General features: G+C 39.1%; 1 protein-coding gene across 1 annotated transcript; it reads right to left on the bottom strand.

Annotated features, from left to right (window-relative positions):
- Positions 1-1229: 1229 nt before the first annotated feature.
- On the bottom strand, positions 1230-19553 carry LOC132107674 (neuropilin and tolloid-like protein 2). Its single transcript, XM_059513807.1, has 9 exons — positions 19150-19553; positions 11873-11929; positions 11245-11385; positions 9735-9983; positions 8355-8402; positions 7951-8078; positions 7073-7301; positions 2538-2651; positions 1230-2221 (listed from the first exon to the last, which is right to left on the bottom strand). Exons 1-9 carry the CDS (start codon positions 19157-19159, stop codon positions 1521-1523), a joined length of 1677 nt encoding a protein of 558 aa, XP_059369790.1. The 5' UTR covers positions 19160-19553; the 3' UTR covers positions 1230-1520.
- Between the last annotated feature and the right edge of the window lie 451 nt (positions 19554-20004).

The raw sequence follows: 20004 nt of genomic DNA on the forward strand, positions 1-20004 counted from the left end.
CATTACTGGTGAGCTCAGGCCGACTGAAGGAAAGTAATGTAGACTCTAATGGAAATAAGGGGAAATATGCCTACTAGAGTTGCTGTGGTTCACAAGATGCAAAGATGTTGTTGCACATCAAATATTACTTCAGGTGGTGTCATTTTATTAAAATGTAATTATACATCTCTCACATCAACATCTTCACAATTATTCATGTTAAGACTAAAATGGAAGCGCAATTATAATTTGATATACAACATATATTGGTTAGAAAATATATTCCTGGTTCTTTTTACTTATTTAACAACAACAAAGAATCATTTCTATACAAAAGGTGTAAGCTTCATTTTACAATTTTCCACACTTTATCTGAAGCTTGTAATGGATTGGTTGAACCTCCAAAATGGTGTTTATAGGATACAGAACATATAGCTCATGTGCTGTGGTCTTTAATGGCCACTGAGACACAACTATAAGTGCACACGGGGAATTTGCTTAAAACAAAATCTAAAAACCAATGGCAAAATATATAAATCCAGTCTGTGTTTGTGTAAGCTGTGGTAATATTTGATCTAGAAGCCATTCTTGTTCAAAAGCATGTTCCTCTGAACACCTTGTCCAAACCAAACACTAATTCCTGTCTTCATGTAAACTAGTTTTTTTTTCGCCCTAAGCAGCGATTACCACAGCTGCATATTAAACTTTAATTATTATATGGAAACCTGTCTTATTCTGTCTGGTTTGGGCATGGTGTAAAAGACCTGTTAACACCAAGAACGATAACTTAATAACTATATCAGCTTCCACATGTCCATAACATTCATATGATGTCACAGAGCCACTTTAAATGCTCAAGCTCTTCAACGTCTGGTGGATTCTGATCGTCAATGTTTTTATCATTCACCAACTGGAAAATTTTTTTTCTAAAAGTGATGCCAACTGATATTATTATGATTATGCCCTGTGCACCCCCCCTCCCCCCTCAATTGAAAAATAACAGTATGTTTCACAAGAAAATACTTTTATTAGTCTCTTCAAAGTATCACATTTAATTCAATGTGTTGCTTGCCGTTTTCTATAATCATTAATTAAATTTACTAGCAATTTATGAATGAAGACATTTCCATAATTTTTAGTTGTGGTGTGGACTTCACTATTCTCATAGAATTAAACCTATTATTAACACTTTATAGTTATCATCCTTGGTGTGAACAGCTTTGAAGGATATAGCAGGGGATGGTTTTGACTTCAGTTCATAATGTGTCACCTTTATTTGAGCAAAATTTGAGTTATCCACAGTGCCAAATTATGCAAAATATGAGTTAATGCCAAGCAACAACAAAAAAACTACATACAACCTTTCATTTCAAATGTACATAGATTAAAATATCCAGCCACACGTCGTCTTCTCTGCCTGTCTGTGCACAGTCCGTTCACTCTTGTCTATATGACATTGGAGTCCATGCATTAAAAACAGCAGTGCAGGACAAAATCAGTTGTGGTCAGCGCTCTTGTTCCCCTCATCCTTCTCTGCCATCTCAGAAGTCCATGGATATGGAGTGTTGTCCCGGGTCCACCACGGTGGTGTTGTTGCTGCTGCGAGCACTGCCATGGTTTCGGATGGTTATGCTCCCGCAGCCGCTTCCGATGCTGCCCGCGGCCCCTCCTACGCTCCCACCCCTCACGTAGATTTCACAGGGGATCTCCTCCATCACGCGGTCCTCGATCACCTGCTCAGCGCAGTCATGAGTCTGTTTGTAGCCGTAGCAGCTCTTCTTGAAGGTGCCAGTGTTGCTGCTATTAAAGGTCTTCATGGGAGGCGGCTTGGAGAAATCGTTGTGGTAAGAGAGCTCCATTGAGCTGAGCGTGGTGCGGCTCTGCTTCATGCTGCCGCCCGAGGAGGCCTGGGTGCCACAGTGGTGCTCGTGGATGCACCGGGACATGGTGGAGGAGCGCCGCAGCTTATGGTAGCCGTCCAGCTCATCCGACAGCTCGGCCAGGTCTGACGACAGCTCCTTGTCGCGGAGGGAAAACAACTCATAGTTGGGGGGATCGAAGACCTCTTGGAAGCCGCCTTTGTTGAAGACTGCCGGCCGACGGGCCACTACCTTCTTACGGGGTTGCTTTATTTGCACCAGGATGGAGATGATGAGCAAGACCAGAACCACACCAGCAGAGATGCCGATTACTGTGCCGTGTGTTTTTGTGATTTGGTGAAAGATCCCCTTGGACTTTCTCTCTGAGGTAAAAATAATTTTCAGTCAAACTTTAAACCATAAAGAGACATTAAAACCTACTTTTATTAGTCAAGTCCAAATCTATGTATACAGCATTTAAAAGCACCAGAAGCTGTTTTTCTATAAAGAAAGTTTGTTGACTGAATGGGTGAACAGAAAATATATATAAAAAAAAGAAAGATTACATGAAAATGTGTAAATTTGGGCTCAGTTAATGTTTTTTAAAGAAGGAGAATAGCATTTTAACCCCAGTCAGAGGTTTCCTTCTCAGGTCGTAGGTGACTGAGGAAGCAGAAGCTTGTTTCTGCAGTAACTCACCCTTGCAGTGGTTCTCATCCCAGGGGTAAACGCAGTTCTGAATGCCGTTGCACACCAGTGAGTTGTTGATGCACATGTTGCTGTGACAGAAAAAGGTGCTGCTGGAGCATGGAGCTGAAAAACACAACAGATAGAAAAGATTAAATCTGTTAAAAACAAGGGCAGATGCGTGCGTCTCATGCCTGTACCACAGGCTGTGTAGTGGGTGTTGATCACAACACCACAAATCAAATCTATCAGACATCACAAAGCCCTTCTGGCCAAGTTGCCCTGAAGCTCTTGACTGAACGTATGCTTAGAATGCTAGTCAGAGCGAAGGGTAACAAAGAATGGAAAGAGAGGGAGAGAGAGAGGGAGATAAGCTTGTAACTGAAGGTGAATGCTGATCTCTGAGGATGAATCCTTCAGGCTGTGTCTGTAAACCTTACACTCAACTCCTCATCACATCTCCCTCTTTTAGCTGCACATCCTCATCCCTCGGTTTCAATTTTACACCAAAATCCAACTGCTACATTAGCATCCTCCTTATGACTTCTATGCTAGAGCTTGAGGGAGGCAGGAAAAGCTCATCCAGTTTATTGGACTAAGTGATCCTGGCAGAGGGTTGAAGAGGTCGTAACTTTCATTTTCTGGCAACAGCTCCATGCTCCCACTATATTGTGCTCATTTCCAAAATTGTTAGACATTTCTTGCCTTCCAGCAATCACCACTGATGACTGCCAAAGTCACACCACATCCCCTGATACATTATCGCTCATCAGGAATGGGGTGATACGCTTCTTGTTAGGGGAGAATCATTCAGAGCAGGATGTGCGCAGTCTTACAAGCTGAATGTACATTACTGTTCAAATGTTTGTAGTTAGTAAGATTAATATTAAACCTGTTGTTTACTACTAAATTACAACTTATATTCTGCAAGGATGCAATAAACTAATCAAAAGTGACAGTAAGGCATTGTTACAAAATATTTCTATTTCAAATAAATGCTGTTTGTTTTTTTTGTTTTTTCAATATATCAAAGAATCCTTACAAAAATGTATCACAGTTATCAAAAAGAAAAATACAAAAAATCTGAACTGATAATAAGAAATGTTTCTTGAGCACAAAATCAGCATATTAGAATGATTTCTGAAGGATAATAGGACACTGAAGAGACTGGAGTAATGAAAAAGCTGAAAATTCACCATTGTCATCATCACACATATTAAGTATAATTTGAATGTATTTTTGATCAAATAAAGGCAGCCTTGGTGAGCATAAGAGACTCCTTTCAAAAATATTAAAAAATCATAGGGTCCCCAAGCTTTTGAATGGCAGGGTATCTGTGGAACTGGAAATGGTTCTCATATCAGCGAAAACTCAAATGCGAACATGCGTCTCAAACCACTCAAATAACTAAACACATCGTCCACGATTGTTACATAAAAAAAGCTTAATACTGCGGTCTATTCTAGGGGTCAGTTTTCTGTAATGCTGAGAGCTTGTGTGATATTTTGAAACACAGTGGAAAAGCAAGTGAAATTGTTGCTCATTGCCAAGATGTTAGTGAAGGCATTAAATGAACCAACTACCCCAAACCCAACTTGGCTGTGTCAATCTATTCACAGCGCTGCAAGGCTTCAAGCAGTTCTATGAACACAGTGTGGAAAATCATTTGCATTTGCCACAGCCACTGCTTTTTTGCTCTGAGCAAGATTAATATTCAGATGGAGTTGACATTGAATGCTGCAATTAATTCCTCTGATTATTCTGGCATTTATTAAAAGTATTACAGACTAGAGCAAAAATATCCATTTGCTCTATGGTAATTTTCCACAATTTGCATAAAACCTTTAAACAGCAACTGTCCTGAAAAAGCAAAAGGGAAAGGAATTGTGATATATCTTTCATACCAAAACATCTAACTCACAAAATAAAGCTTCATTTAGTTTTTTCTTTCTTTTCAGCAGGCAAAGATAACTTCCAATTTTCCGTCATGACTGACCAATTAGCGTGAGAAATGTGCGACACTGAAGCCGTGTTATTTGATTTCCGATGCAAAGGTTGGGGGAGTAATTGGCTTTTTGATATCACTGCTTTCTACAGAGATTACTTTAATTAACTTCACACTCCTTAAATGGTTAAGTTGTTAATAAATGCCAGGTTGTTCGAGGCAGTTTCCAATTCCATGAATCATAGCATATTTCATTATCTATTCTTAAACATCCTTTTTCTGACATTTCAAGCAACGTTTGTGATAAACTTGCATGCTTGAAAATATCTGATTTCCATTTCTGCATTGTACATTTAAATGTTGACGGTTGACGATATTTAACCCCAGTCTATGTAACAGTCAAACAAGGATGCACAACAGCATTTTCTCGCATCATATTAAGTTATCTCAATGACTTTTAATTTTAATGAAATCTGGCACATTATAATGTGGGGATCTGTCCTGCTCTCTTTGTTTTCGTGTTGTTTCCATACTGCGGTTAGCAGAATGCTTGCTATCCTGGAGAGGCAGACTCTGCCTAAAGCACTTTACAAAATGAAATATAAATGATGTTTCTACCAAGCCTGCTGGCTTTAGCTCCTTTTTTTTGTTTGCTAGCTGACATGGCACAGACTTCTCTAAAGGTCACATCCATCCATACTAACTTTCTAGCACCATAAAAGCCACTGATTTGCCTACGAAATATGAAGGCTTCTCACTGCTTCTTTATGCAGTGATACAAGCAATCAATATTAGTCTTCACTGTACGTCTTAAAGGGGTCATATAAAAATATAAAAAAAACAATAAAACCCATTATGAACTAGACATTTGTTGCATCCAGTGTGGACATAATTACTGATTATAATGACTTATACTGTGTTTTTACATGTTGCGTCCTCCATAATATGCGCTGCACATATCTGAATATTTGGGATGAACTGTTCTGGAACAGTGTTTTAAATACAACTTAACCACTGATTTCTAGTTGTGTCCTTTGGAAGACCAAACAAAGTTGTTTCGCTTTCACATTGAAACGCACAGTGGGCCCTATAATACACCCAGCACAATGCGACGCAAGCGCAGTGCAAGTGTGTTTGCTAGTTTCAGTCCGGCGCTGTTCGCATTTTCCCGTCCAGCGCCACGTCGTTTAATTAGCAAATGCATTTGCGCTCATGTTTGCGCCCATGGGCATGCTGGTCTAAAAAAGAGGTGTGTTCAGGCGCATTGCTGGTGTATTGCTATTTTAGGGAGCTGAAAATAGACTACGCCATAGACCAGCTCAAACCTAGTCTAAAGTCTGGCGTAATGTTTTTTCTTTGTTATTTAAAGAGCATGTTAGTATAGGCGGGTCCGCAACGCACGTACACGCTGCTTATTAAACACAGGGACGCACAGCACCACACAAACATGCCTAATATTAAAAATAAAAGGATTGCAATGTATACGATTTTTTTTGTAGGCTAAATGTATATATATATATATATACAGTACAGACCAAAAGTTTGGACACACCTTCTCATTCAAAGAGTTTTCTTTATTTTCATGACTATGAAAATTGTAGATTCACACTGAAGGCATCAAAACTATGAATTAACACATGTGGAATTATATATGGAATTATATACATAACAAAAAAGTGTGAAAATATATCATATTCTAGGTTCTTCAAAGTAGCCACCTTTTGCTTTGATTATTGCTTTGCACACTCTTGGCATTCTCTTGATGAGCTTCAAGAGGTAGTCACCTGAAATGGTCTTCCAACAGTCTTGAAGGAGTTCCCCGAGAGATGCTTAGCACTTGTTGGCCCTTTTGCCTTCTGTCTGCGGTCCAGCTCACCCCTAAACCATCATTTCGGAGACGTGTTCTGTCTTTGCACTTGCCAAATTCTGCCGTGTAAATAGCAAATCCATCATGGCACGAGCACAACTGGCTCTTAAAGGGAACGGAAGATGAGACTCTGATTGGTTTATTGCATGTTACGCCCAAAAAACACTCATTAAGAGAATAAAGACAACTCGTTTCGCCAACCGTTTTTCCGTCGTTAAAATAGCAAAAGTGGATTTGGACATGCCCTGAGGCGCACCTACGCTGTGCGCTTTACAGTTTGCGTTTAGATCATTAAAATAGGGCCCAGTTTCTCCACAACATGGGTGGCGGCAACAATACTACAGCAAGAATAAAAGTTACGCCTTCTTTCTTTGTGTGGACATTTGGGTGGTGTTATGCAAATCTTACCTAACCGTGAAGTGTGGGTCTGTTTAAACAAGGCCTTTTAGGGGGGTGTGGAGGGTGTCTTAACTTTTATAAAGAATATCTCCTTGGATTTGAGACTTTAGTCTTTGCAACTTTAGGGATCTTATCTATTCACAAACAGCTTGTAACACTACAAAGAGAAAGGAAAGCTTGAAATCGCATCATATGACCCCTTTAATGATTTGTGTATTCATCTATATTCACTTTGTCTGTATCATTCTGTATTAGTTACCAATACTCTTCCATCCTGTCAACTGACTGTTAATTCCATCCTTTTGTAATTTTAAAATGAAGAACATATATACTCACGATCCACAAATGAGGTAAAGAGCATGCGGAAACGGCTGAGTCTGCTGCTCTCGTCGGCCCACATGCGCACAACGCCAACACCAGTATCCAGCATCACGTCATTGGCCACCGTGCTGCAGAACTTTGCTTTCAGGTTCTCAATGGCGCTGCTGCCATCATACACGGCAACAAAGTTCTTCTTGCACTCATTTGAGTGCTCCATCTGGTACTCGAGGAAGCGAAGGTATATCTGCAAGGATGAACCAACCTTTAACAAATGCATCAGCTAGATTCTGCAAAATGCTGACTAAAACAAGACAAGAATACAGCAAAGTGCAAAAAAGGAATTTTGAGAGAAAAGGAAAATACTGCTGTAGTTTGGTCAGACACAAACTGAACTGTCCTAAACTAAGGGGACTGCTTACTGAGAAGAAGAACAACAACAAAAACAACAAAAAAGCTTTTGGCTTTAAAGACTTAGGCACAAAAGATCACAAAAACTCTAATGACTTATCTTCGTGCTTTGTAATCATTCAGTCCTCTGCAAAGTTCTTCAGGGATGTTTTTTTTAGCCTGCTAAGTGTTCCGGTCTGCTTAGCGCAGGTGAGTGTGTAATCCCCGGGCCATCTGAATGCTGTTTTCTTCCCTCAGTCTTATTACTTGCTGATTCGGCTCTACCACCATTTCTGCATCATTGGTCTAATACTTGCTGCTGCTGCAATGCTAATTTTGAGCTCTTGAAAAGTTTTCTCAGCAGAAAAAGGGTCAGTGGGGCCTGATGGCCTCCTGTGGTCTCATCAGGCCCTGATTTTAGGTGCTCATATATCTGCCCATGGCAGAAGAGCAGGGTCATCTCATTTGATGAACTGTGCTAGTAAAGGAGAAGCAAAGAGGGTCACCTTGGACTGTGGAGGGGCACGGATGGTCCAGATGCAGTCCAATGCGTCTCCATTTTTTATTTTATCCTCTTCTTCTACCTGACTGGAGCGGATGACTCCGTCTGTACCACTGATCTCAAACTGGCAATCTGCCGAAGGAAAAAGTTGGAAGCGGGAAAATACAGGGAAGAGAGTAATTAAGAAAAGATAAAACCTAACGTGCTTATAGCAAAAAATAAATTTTTGTTTGGAGAAAACAGAAATGGAAAGTCAGACAAGAGACACAGTCAGATAGGCAGCATAAAACCAACAGAGAGAGGGAGGAGTGGAGGATGTCAGCAGCAGATAGCCTGCAGCCTGCCGCAGAGAATAGAAAGCACTTGAGATGGAATTGAAGCGGGGGGTGAAAATATTGAGGGGCTTACCTGGAATTGGATTTAGCAATCCACCGACGTGCAAATGAAAATCTGGGTCTGAAATGATAAGACAGATATCGCATTACCCAGATAGCACATGCTGGAAATCCCATGCTCCAAACGTGCATCAGAATCCAGTTTAAGTGAGCTGTGGGTTCTGCAATGCAAAGATCTGCCGTTTGATCTAATAAACAACATTTAATGTTTGTCTAATTTGAACTTAAGTGCACAGAACATCTGAAAGTCTTAAAGTTACTGCATCTGAACAGGATTTGGCCCAGAATTTGAATGCCTAAAAATAAGGACCGCATAACGGCAACAGCAAACTTGCACGAATATTTCCTACACTGAAAAATGTTAACTTAAGAATTGTGCTTCATGTGGTAATCTCTAGTTAAATAGACGTTATTCCAGAAACAAATTTCAAATAAAAATAACACCAATGAATCAACCTAAATACATTAAAGGTGCTGTATGTAAGTTTTTGACTATACTAGCATAAAAATATCAAAATATGTTTGCAGATATTTAAGAAACATGCTAAGTTACTTACTAACTAAACCCCATACTTGTTTATCTGAAAAACAACAATGCTACAGTTAGTTATTCTCCTTTGAAAAGGTGCGTTGCCTGGCCAGAACGTCTGTCTCTGTTTTGGTTTGTGAAACCCCCCCCCACTTTCAGTTTACCAAATTGTATTTTGTCACCCTGGGTTGCCAATTGGCGGGAAACACGGCATATTTTGTTTCATTCATCATTAAGTGCACTCGTTCCTGTTTGTGTCGACTCATCAGTCTGGTGACCTGCGTGTGCATCAGGTCTGAGGAGGAGGGGCCAGGTGAAAAAAGCCCTCTCCAATATTTTTAATTTGGACTGCAATACCTAGTTCAACCACTCAGTGTCAATCCTACCTACAGCACCTTTAAATTACACAAACAAAAGTCCTTTTGAAGATTAATTCAGGTAGAAATAACTCCTTAGCGTAACAATGGCATGTTTCCACTTTTGTCAGGGCATAATAGTGGCCATAAATTATAAAATAGTTATCAGAAGTTGGCCACTGAGAATTATTACAAACTTGATTGCTGTGAAATCTAATTTATATGAAGAAGGTGGTCACATTTATATGTGTAGGTAATTAATTTTAACAGAATGGACTCTGATCCCCAACTGTTTAAATCACTAGATTCAGTCACATTTACTGAATACATACTTCTGTTTGTTCAAAACATAAATCAAGCCAGACAGACAGACAAACAATTCTGCAATGTGAAACCGGCAAGCAATGACTCTTTACAAGGTCCACAGCATCAAGGCCATCTCTTTAAATTCAGTATGCATTTATGAAGCTCAAATATACCAAACTTCCTGCTTTCATGTCTAGGTTACCTGCTATAAAAGTGTATTTGACGCGGAAACCTAAGCCTTCAAGCTCCTCGTCAGTAGTGAACTTGATCCACATGAAGCGGCCCGTGGAGGTGACCACGCCTGGACTCTTTGGCCCACAGAAGCGATCAATAAGAGGGGAGAAACCAAAGGGACCATCCCTTATCTCAATATGGTCAAAGCGGCACTCGAAGGAAGGTTCGATATAGTACATTTTGTCAAAGGCCAGCTGAATTCTCTGCCGAGGGAGAGCTGCAAGAGAGAGAATCGAGAAAGAAAGAGTAAACATTATATTTAGCTTACAACTATAGAGTATGTGACACTTTAACCTGTTCTGGAAGAAGCCATTGTCTATTCTGCAGGATGCCTGCTATAAATTAAGCGAACACAATAATGCTACATATATTATGCCACAAACACAAACTGAATATTTAGCAAAATGAACAATACAGATTTCACATCCATTGTCCACATTATAAAGTCTACTACAAATGAAGATAAACTCTCTTTCATTACCTTGTTGAAAGAACTTGATAGACCATTATGTTGCAATGCACACTTAATTTGAATTCATTTTGATTTATTAATATGAATACAGAAATGTCTACAGTAATCTCCAATTTGTGTTGTACAATAAATGCACAAAACATGTAATACAATGAAGCAGCCACTATCCACTAACTACATTTTGAATATAGGTCACCTGCTCAAGGCACAACAACCATAATCATATCAGTCTCTGAAACAAATAACCATTGTCACTGTTGATTTAGGTTTACTCGGCTGTATATGCTGCTGCCTACATTAAAACCACAGACTCTGCATATTTTACAGTTATTTGTGAAGGAAAAAATAGCTGCTCTCTGTTATACATATAAAGGCATACACATAAATATGCACAGGATTATTACTATACATTCAGCTAAATATGTTATTAGGGCAGATTAAGGTAATTTGGGCCATTTGGAAACTTGACTAAGCTCTGACGATCTACATTTTTCTCCATCACATGCAAGTGTTTGTTAAAACTGTCATAAGTTTTCTTCTTGATCTGAGACGACAATCACATTAAGCTGCATTGGTCAAAAGGATTATAAAAACTGAAATCCAGCCAATAATAACCACACGAATGCTTATATCTCATATAAATGATTATTTAAAAATTTAGAATGTATTTGAGTGTAAGTTTGCTTCGTCCACAGGGGGCGATCTCGCATCGCTTCAAACACTGTTATGCCAGAACTCAATTGTCATCCGCACATCTATAGTGTTATACTTAGATGCACCAGCAGATATGATGTTGTTAAGACAATATAATTAGTGTTGTATATAGCATACTAATAATGAGAAGAGTCCTTAAGTACCTGGAAGCAAAATACAACACTCCTATATAAGCAAACACTGTTAACTTGAGGCAGACATCAATCAAGCTGTCATTAGCAATTACAGTCTGACATCTAACAGCTGAAGAATAGCCGGAGAAGCTTCTTTCATTTGTTTTTAGGGAGGTTACCTTCTAGGATGTACACACACTCCTTGTTGGGTGGATAGGAGTTAGGATAGTTTGGAGATGTAAACAGGCCTCCATTGATATTTCGGGTCCACTGGCCGCACTGCTCAGTGTTAAACAGAGATTCACCTGCATTCTGCGTCTCTGAGAGAACAGAGAGATGAAGGGGGGATAGAAAAACAGGAATGAAACAGATGGGATATCACATTTGTTTAACCAAAATAAACTAAAGCGCAATGAAGATCACTGAAACAGTGTGAAGAGTCAGAGAGTCAGTATTTTTGCAGATGGTAACAGTCATCATCAACAGCTGACCATACAATCTGATACTGATTTGAGTGAGAATTTGAACAATTGTATTTTTAGCTTACAAAGAAAGATTCAGATAAAAACTAATTTCAACCCTATAGGTCCACTAGTCTGATCACAGGAAGCATTTATTTAGCATTTTTAATGAGTTTAAAACTCTACATTAACTGGCCAGTTTACCCACAAACTGATGAGACACTGAAAGCAAAAAGATCTGCACAGGAACCCTCTGCAGGTGCCTACTGCAAAACTGTGTACAGATAGGACCGCCACAGGTGACAATTCAGATGTGAGTGTGATAATGCGTGTCAATGAGTCATACCTTTAATTTTCTGTGCCAGGGCAAATCCCTCTTCTATTACAATGAGCAGAACCCAGGCTGGAAACAAAAGTGAGCAAGAGCATGTCAAATGTTAGTACACAAAAATAGGCATGTGTCATAATATTTTAGCAACCATCGTGTCCTCCATCTGACATGATGTTCAGGACACCTGTAAACTAGACTGGGAAATACTGTATCAGTACTGCAAAATAACCATACAGAAACTGACTTGGTTCTGAAGTATTCTGACTACAGCACAGAATCTGGCTGATCCAGTTTCGTCTCTCTTGTCTGAAAACGACAGTTATGATTCATTGTGCAGCAGAGACAAAGGCCACGGGTGATGTGAGCACCCAGACACAAGCACATTGATCTCCCCAAACTCCGATATCACTCTCCATGCCCTGCATCTGGACAGGAATAAATCCTGCAGACTGATCAAATGTTGAAGATCCATGTCATGTCATAACACACATTGCACTTGGTGTCATCTCTGAGACAAGGCCAGATGGTCAAAGATTCCCTGCCTAGAAAATCTGTAATTAAATGACAAAATATGCACAGCCACATTGTTGATTTAATTATAATTCAATATAAATTTATTTTGTTCTGGATTTTGAGGGAATTATTTAGACCGCAAACTAAAGCAAATGAGCGGTGACAAATGTATTTTTAGTTCTTATTCAATGAATTCATATTTACTTTCAGGCCAATCAGTTGCCATTCATTAAGTATGATGAGACACAGCTGAAGAATGCCACATGTGTGTTCATTCATGTACACTTTTAGAAGTCAGTGTGCAAATTAAATGAAAAAAGCCAAATTTCCAGGGTTCTCAGAAGCAAAGTTGTCATAGATTGGTAAACTGATGAACAGCAGAAGAAGAAAAAAATCCATGATAGTGCTTCCATGACTTTTACATTCACCTCCATATACAACCTATTAAAACAATAGTTTTATGAATGTACATTGTTTATAGTGGTCATATGATGCGAGTGTGGAGTGTTACAAGCTCTTGGTGCATGAAAAGTGTAAAGTTGCAAAGACTATAGTCTCAAACCCAAAGAGATATTCTTTATTAAAGTTAAGACTTGTCATTGACCCACTAAAATGGCTCGTTTAAACACGCCCCCATATCTCTATGTCACTATGTGGGAAGATTTGCAAAACAAATGTTCACGTAAAGAAAGAAGGCGTAACTTTGATTCTCTCTGTTTCCACTGCAGCCATGTTGAGACACTATGTGTTCCATTGTGGAAGCGAAACTACTTTGTTTGGCCTTCCAAAAGAGGACAATATCCGATATTGTGCTGGTCGCTGAGGAAATACATTAACTTCATGCTGTGGATTGCCGGATCAGCTTTCACTGTGGATGAAGCGGAGTCTAGTCCGGGGTCATGACATGTGGTTGCTGCAAGCCCGGCGACCGCTCCTTGGTCGAACCTGCCGGCCGTGCTTACACCTCGCTTTTCAGAACGAAGAGTTTTGTAAAGATTGATGTATTTAAAAAAAGGCGGGGAATAGAGGAGCAACAATAATGTACATTATCTGGAAAATAATGTGTTTTTTGAACATTAAATCACATAAACACATTGCATTACACAAAATACACAACAAAGTTTTTTAGCAACGTCATATGACCCCTTTAATTAAGCTTTAAGAAAGCTTTGCTAGATGTTAATGACTGGGGAAACATGTCATCAAAGTTGGTCCATGTTTAAGAGACATGTCTCACGCAAGAAGCATCGTCGTTTGGCACCCCAGCATTGTTAGTTAATCATCAACTATTTTTAAAGGGGTGGTTGATTGCGATTTCACTCTTTAACTGTTAGCTGTTTGAGCATAAACAATATCTGCAAAGTTAAGAAGCTGAAAGTTCAATGCAAACGGAGATATTGTCTGGCAGTTTAATGTCTACAAAAGTATGGACTACAACAAGTTACTTCCTGGGTTTGTGAGGTAACAAATCCAGATAAACCCCACCCTTGGGAAAAGGAGAAAAGTAGGCCAGGCCATGCTGTGCTGCTTTAGAGAAGAGGAAGAGAAAACTAGAGATGAACATAAAAATCTTTTCATATATGAATCGTGATTCTGTCTTCTAATGATTCTAATGGATTCACAAGTTTCTAAATCAATGTTCTAAAGCAGAAGTTCTTAATACTGTTCCACACGTCTCCCTGCTCTGCATCTCTCTCTCATTCAGCTCAGCTCCAACAATGAACTGTTCCAATTATACACTTATTTTCACATAGCTATGAGAAGCTTTAAACATAGACGCGCGTGCAGTTGCCATACTGCATTAAAGCTTTAATCAGGATAAAACCCTGTATTAAAAGCTAACATAAGCAGTAGCATTTACAAATAACAGCGTATCTAAAAGTATGAGCCAATCCCAACACACAAATGATCAGAGCATTTCTCAGAGAAGGACAGAGGGTGGTTTTTTTTTTTAAACGAAGCATTAACACGTTAGACTGCACACCATAAATACAATCAAGCCCAGAACAAAAAAAATAGTGAACCACCCCTTTAAGACAATTTATTCAAGGTTCTGTGATGTGTAGCAAGTACATTTATATGTAATAGAAGCAATGATGGTAGGTTTACTTATGTCAATGCACTGTGGTCTTGAGGGAAAGCACTCAAGCCATAGATATGCAGAGGTGGATTTCTCATCAGCGGCTGTTTCTATGGGTAACTAATATAGAAAAAGACTGTAGAGTACCCAAGACATGTCACTTGTATAGTTTTGAATGGGGAAAATGCAATGCTTAAAATGGCCGCTCTGTTGAAGGAAGCCCTACCTTTTGAGTACAAGATCCATTCACTAATCGGTTAAGTCATTGCATCACTGCAGCTGCAGGTTATAAGTCCCGGTTGCTATAGAAACAGTCAGCGTTCGGAGACATACACTTAGCCTCTTTTAATTTATTTTAAATCTCACGTCAGGTTCTTTCGCAATGATTTTTTTAATGTGATACAACGCGTTTACGTCACCCAGAAAGCGGAAGGAGACACAAGCGCTGCGTCTGAAATCGCATCCTGCAAGGAGTCAGCAGTGTTTTGATTCGAGGGCGCGGGCAAACGTAAAGAGAACATCGTGGCGTGTGTCCATTGCAAGATAGAGCTGGCATACCACAACTAGGGCCCTATGATTTCCGCCATGCAGAAAACGCGGAGGGAATCGTGGAATCCAGTCATAAAAACGGAATTTACAGTTTAACACGGAATGGCACGGAATTTGCCAAATTTTGAATGAATGAATCAAAAATAGGTCATTGCACTTACATCAAATCACGATATGGACTAATATCTGTAAATATTAAGCCGGAATAGTCTGTTTAAATATGAATCCTGCATGTTCTGCGTTTCTCTGTTAATGAATGGAGCAGAAGCGCGTCTTCCTTTATTCACACACACTGAAGCGCTCCGGTGATTTCAGCTTCTGCTGTCTCACTAAATAAGGATGTGAACACATGAACAACATCTGCAGAACTGCTCTGACAGTCACTTCATGAGCATTTGACCGTTTGATTCGAGTAAAACTAGCCTCACATCACATACACAGAACTGTAAAGGTACGCCAACCCGTTGTGGTGGATTTTTAATAAATAAGATAGTAAACTATTTTTTCTGAATCTAACCTGTGTTAAACTTCTAACCTTAATTCAACTTGTTAAACTTTTAACCTGACTTCTCTTTTGAGTCTAACATTATGACAAACACTCACCTAACTTCCTCGTCTAGGTCTAACAAAAATAACAAACTAAATTCTACTTCTTCTTTTCGGAACAGGTCTTACTAACCTTTCGTTTTTAGCCTGCATTATGTCATGTCTCAGAGGGTAAAGAAGGGAGGGGCTTGCTTTATAAATTGAACCAATCATATTGATAAAAGGTGACGTTATGTTAGTGATTTTAGTCATGCTGAGTTTATTTTGAGGTGTCTGTATTTGTCCTATAAAACCTGATGTATTCTTTTTCTGGAGAGAGATTCTCTGAGAATTGCTCGAGTACTCTCCCGGCCGTAAATAAAGAGCTCAAAGGACATTTGCTGAAGTCTGTCTGTCATTTTCTGCTGCGCAGCAGGTGAGATAGTTTAGATAAATAGGTGTTTATTAAGCGTCGACTGGAGACGTTAGGGATCGTCGATTGGAGACGGCCCAGGGAGATCGTCGATTGGAGACGGCCCAGGGAGATCGTCGATTGGAGACGGCCCCGGTAGATTTAGGTCAGATGAGATAGGACTTGGTTAGATTTGAGAAAAATCTACGACACTGTCAAAATAAAAGTCCGGTTAAAGACTATTGTTTAGCAGAATACATAGCCTACTAAAAAAAAAAACCCCAACATTATTTTTTTTAAGGTTTAATCGCACAACATTTCTTTCCATGTTTTATTTTTATTAGTAAATCCCTTTTGTTTACAAAAAGTTTTTAATTTTCAATAATTAAAAGATAAATTAAATGTATGTTTTTAATGTTAATGTGCATCTCAGAAAATGCTTTATTTAAAACCCCAACTGAATGGCACTTAAATGCACTTAATTCATCTGTCAACTTTATTGTCATTGTTCACAGTACAAGTACAGACAGAGAAACAATGGGTAATAATTAAATGTTTATTTTTGATGTATGCATTGCATTCTATGCATTTAAAAAATAAAAATATTTTTTTTCTAAAAAAGGAAACTTAGTTGTTAATTTGAAGAGACCCAGGAGTCTTATTTTCTCTTGCATAATTAATATTGCACTTTAATTAAGCAAAAACACATTTTATCCAATTACTCGATTAATCGATGGAATTTTTGGTAGAATACTCGATTACTAAAATATTCGATAGCTACAGCCCTAATTTAATCGTAAACTTGGCGAACAGTTTGGAGAATTGGTTGTTTCCTCATTCAAAGAGACAGAAGCTGCACTTGCATGCCCCAAAGGTGTTTCAAAGATGGCCGGCGAGTGAAACTACTTGCCTTAAAGGGACTTTGCTACACACAGACTGCACAGAATTGTGGCATCTTCTAATACTCATTGAATATTATGGTGAGTGACGTCAAGTTGACCATTGCAAGATTGCGGACACATCTACATGCTTGGAACGGTCAAATAAGGTTAAGCCTCTGCACCATTGAAGTCGATTAAAAAAACTGCTTCTGGTCTCCTTTCCCACGTACTGCCAAATCATAAGTGTTAGCATTAGCCGTTATGCTTGTTTTTCTAAAGGTTTCAGGCTAGGTTTAGTGGCTTTACCAGCGTTTCCAAGGCGGTGAAGCCACAGGAAGTGGCCTACAGATTAAACGGAAGTGATGAATTCAACAGACAATATTCATGTACCCTGAAGTCATTATCCTATAAGCCAAATTCCCTTCTGTTATTGTAAAAATGGCAATAATGATTTTAAAGAATTAAATTTAAAAGTATCTTCACATTCTGCATGGCCAGCATTTCGAAAGCGCCTGAGGTGACCCAAAAGACAATTCCACCTGATTGCTCGGGCTGAACCTCAAGACTGCACTGCTAAAATGTCCTGCTACTTTCTAAACGCCTAAATGATTGACATATCTGGATTAGCCTGACCTGAAATAACACAACCTCGGTGAAGATTCACTTGCTAACAATAAAAGTGAAAAGTCTAAGATGACAAATCTCCATCTTATAAAGCCACTCACGCTGAAGACAGAACCATTTCATGTCTTGAAGAAATGAAGAGATGCCAGACAAACACACATGAAAGATGAACTGAAGAACTCTCTGGGGATCCTTTATCTTATTTGATATGAGGGCAACAAAAAAATCTTTTTAAATAGCCCACAACTTGTAAAGTTTTTAGAGTAGCTTAATTAAATCAAAATTTGTCCTTAAAATGAGGATGGCAACAGTGGCTCCAGATCTCATGCAGGATCTGATTTTCTGCATTAATTATCCTGCGTGCTGTCTGGTTTCAAATGAACACACATCTGGGTTGAGCCCCATGGGACGCAGCGTTAAAATGTTATGATATATATGAGAAATGTGTCCATAAACAAACCCATACAAATCTCATTAGTAAGGGGAAAATTTTTTAAATAAAAAATTTAATAAAATATTTATATAAAACTGTATCCCTTTAATATAGCTTTAATTGACCCAAGAGATTCACTAGCTATTTTTGACTGAGTAAATGAACTGTATAATCTATAATGTCATTTGAATTAAATGCAGCACTTTACTAATTTAAAGTTAATTAAAGACAGGTGACAGTTTCCCAGTAGTATATCAATGAGAACTGTAAATGCCTCAGACTAATTACTCATACTCATACACATTCAAATGTGCAATAGAGCAGTTGAGGGGAAGTTAATTTAGGTTGGTGTGAAATTTGGCCATCATCATGCAAATTCATCCAAAACATTTAACTGGTGAGATTATGGCTTATTTAGGAGGTTGATCATCTTCGTGAACCTTAATTTATAATTGTGTGATTGCACAAATTATAAGTAATAGTACTGAACAACATATAGGTAAATATATTTATTTTAGTAGTCTGCTACACTAATTAATTGTATTGCTATACTAACGATAGGCCTACTGAAGTTGCATGTTGCTATATTAATTAATTATCTGTAATGTATAACATTTACACTGCTATACAAAGCGTTTTAAGCGTTTCTTATTTGCAGAGATCTGAGTTACTTATCTAGTTGAGAACTACAGAAAATAGGGGAGAAAATGAGTATCTCAATACGTCTTTCGCTATGTACATATGCTTAAAGCTCAATGTCACGGATCATCAGTGGAGAGGGTCATGAAGGCTGGGGAGCAGCAGCTCGAGCTCCAGATGTGGCACGCGGGAGCTGTCACTTCAGCACTCTCGCGCCGCTTCTGCAAATGCCACGCGCTCACGCGGCGAAGTTGCACGAGACGCTGCAGAAATCTAATTCAGCTCGCCTTGTGTTGCAGTGACTATAAAGCTTTTAACGTCAAAATTACTAGTTTTAATCGCTTACAATGACTGAATATATTTCCCGTGATACAAACGACCAACGGCGTATGAAAATGAAGCACATAACGAATAGAAATCGATTAGCCAGATTTCCGTTGACACGCGCGATATGAACAAAAGCACACCTGTAGGTGGCGACGAGATTGTTAGCCCTGAAAACGGCAACTTGTTATTTCTGCTCTATGAACGTTGAGCTGTATTTGTTTTGCAGATTTGTTGCAGCAACCTTCACGAAGGAACAAACCCACGCTGTGTTGCCAGACACAAAATAAATAAATGTTTGTTGAAACTCACCTCTGTGCATTTCCTTTCGTTGAGAATACCGCTGCTTCCACCTTGCTGAGCTATGTAGGCGAGCTTTTATCTTTCCATTTTACCAGACCTACAAATCCCAACTTTTCTTCGATCTAGTTAATCCCATTCCTCAAGTTGGAAAGAACCACTGTATTCCTTTCGAAGAAAACGCACCTCAAGTCCGCCTGACAGGTTGTAAATGACAGTAGTTTATAATCCTATTGAGAAATGCGCTCTGTAAATCCTCATGCAGTGTATCACCTTTCAGATGGGCGACGCGGAGAGTCCGTGGAGAGACGCGCGTCTGTGGGAGTCTCGGGCTGAACTGAGGTGATAGCGCTAAACTAAACGAGGCTCGTTTGAGCTTCGGGCGCTGCTCGCTTGAATGAGCAGCATGTACGCACGCGCAGTTCACGAGAGTGAGACGCGGAGAGCGCGGTCAAGTTAAGGTGACGTGATACGCCACGGCCGCAGCATCAAGACTCTTAAGAAAATTAACCACGGTTTTACCACAAAAAAAAACAAAAAAAAAACAAAAAAAAAAAACACAAAAACTCAAATTAACCATGGTTTTTCTACAGTAACCATAGTTTAACCATAGTATTTGTAGTAAACCTGTGGTTATACAAATGATAATCAACACGCCAAAAAAAAGCTTATTATACCTTTGCTACAATAAAACCATTGAAAAGCATTGGGCAGCCCCCAAACATAATTTCATTCAAGTCATCTGGCGATTGTCTAGTGATAACAGACATAGTCCTCCACGCACATGAACCTGAATACAAATCCGTGTTTTTCCCCCCAGAGTACAAGAGGTGATGAATTCATCTTCTGACTCATCTGCTCTATCTT

The sequence above is a fragment of the Carassius carassius genome, chromosome 2, assembly GCF_963082965.1.
Source record: "Carassius carassius chromosome 2, fCarCar2.1, whole genome shotgun sequence".
Lineage (NCBI taxonomy): Eukaryota > Metazoa > Chordata > Actinopteri > Cypriniformes > Cyprinidae > Carassius > Carassius carassius.

Excerpts from the sequence above, each read along its gene's own strand:
- LOC132107674 (XM_059513807.1), bottom strand. Across the intron at positions 8,079-8,354 it reads ATTGCTAAATCCAATTCCAG|ATTGCCAGTTTGAGATCAGT; the intron begins GTAAGCCCCTCA and ends TTCCTTCGGCAG. Across the intron at positions 7,302-7,950 it reads GTGCCCCTCCACAGTCCAAG|ATATACCTTCGCTTCCTCGA; the intron begins GTGACCCTCTTT and ends TCATCCTTGCAG.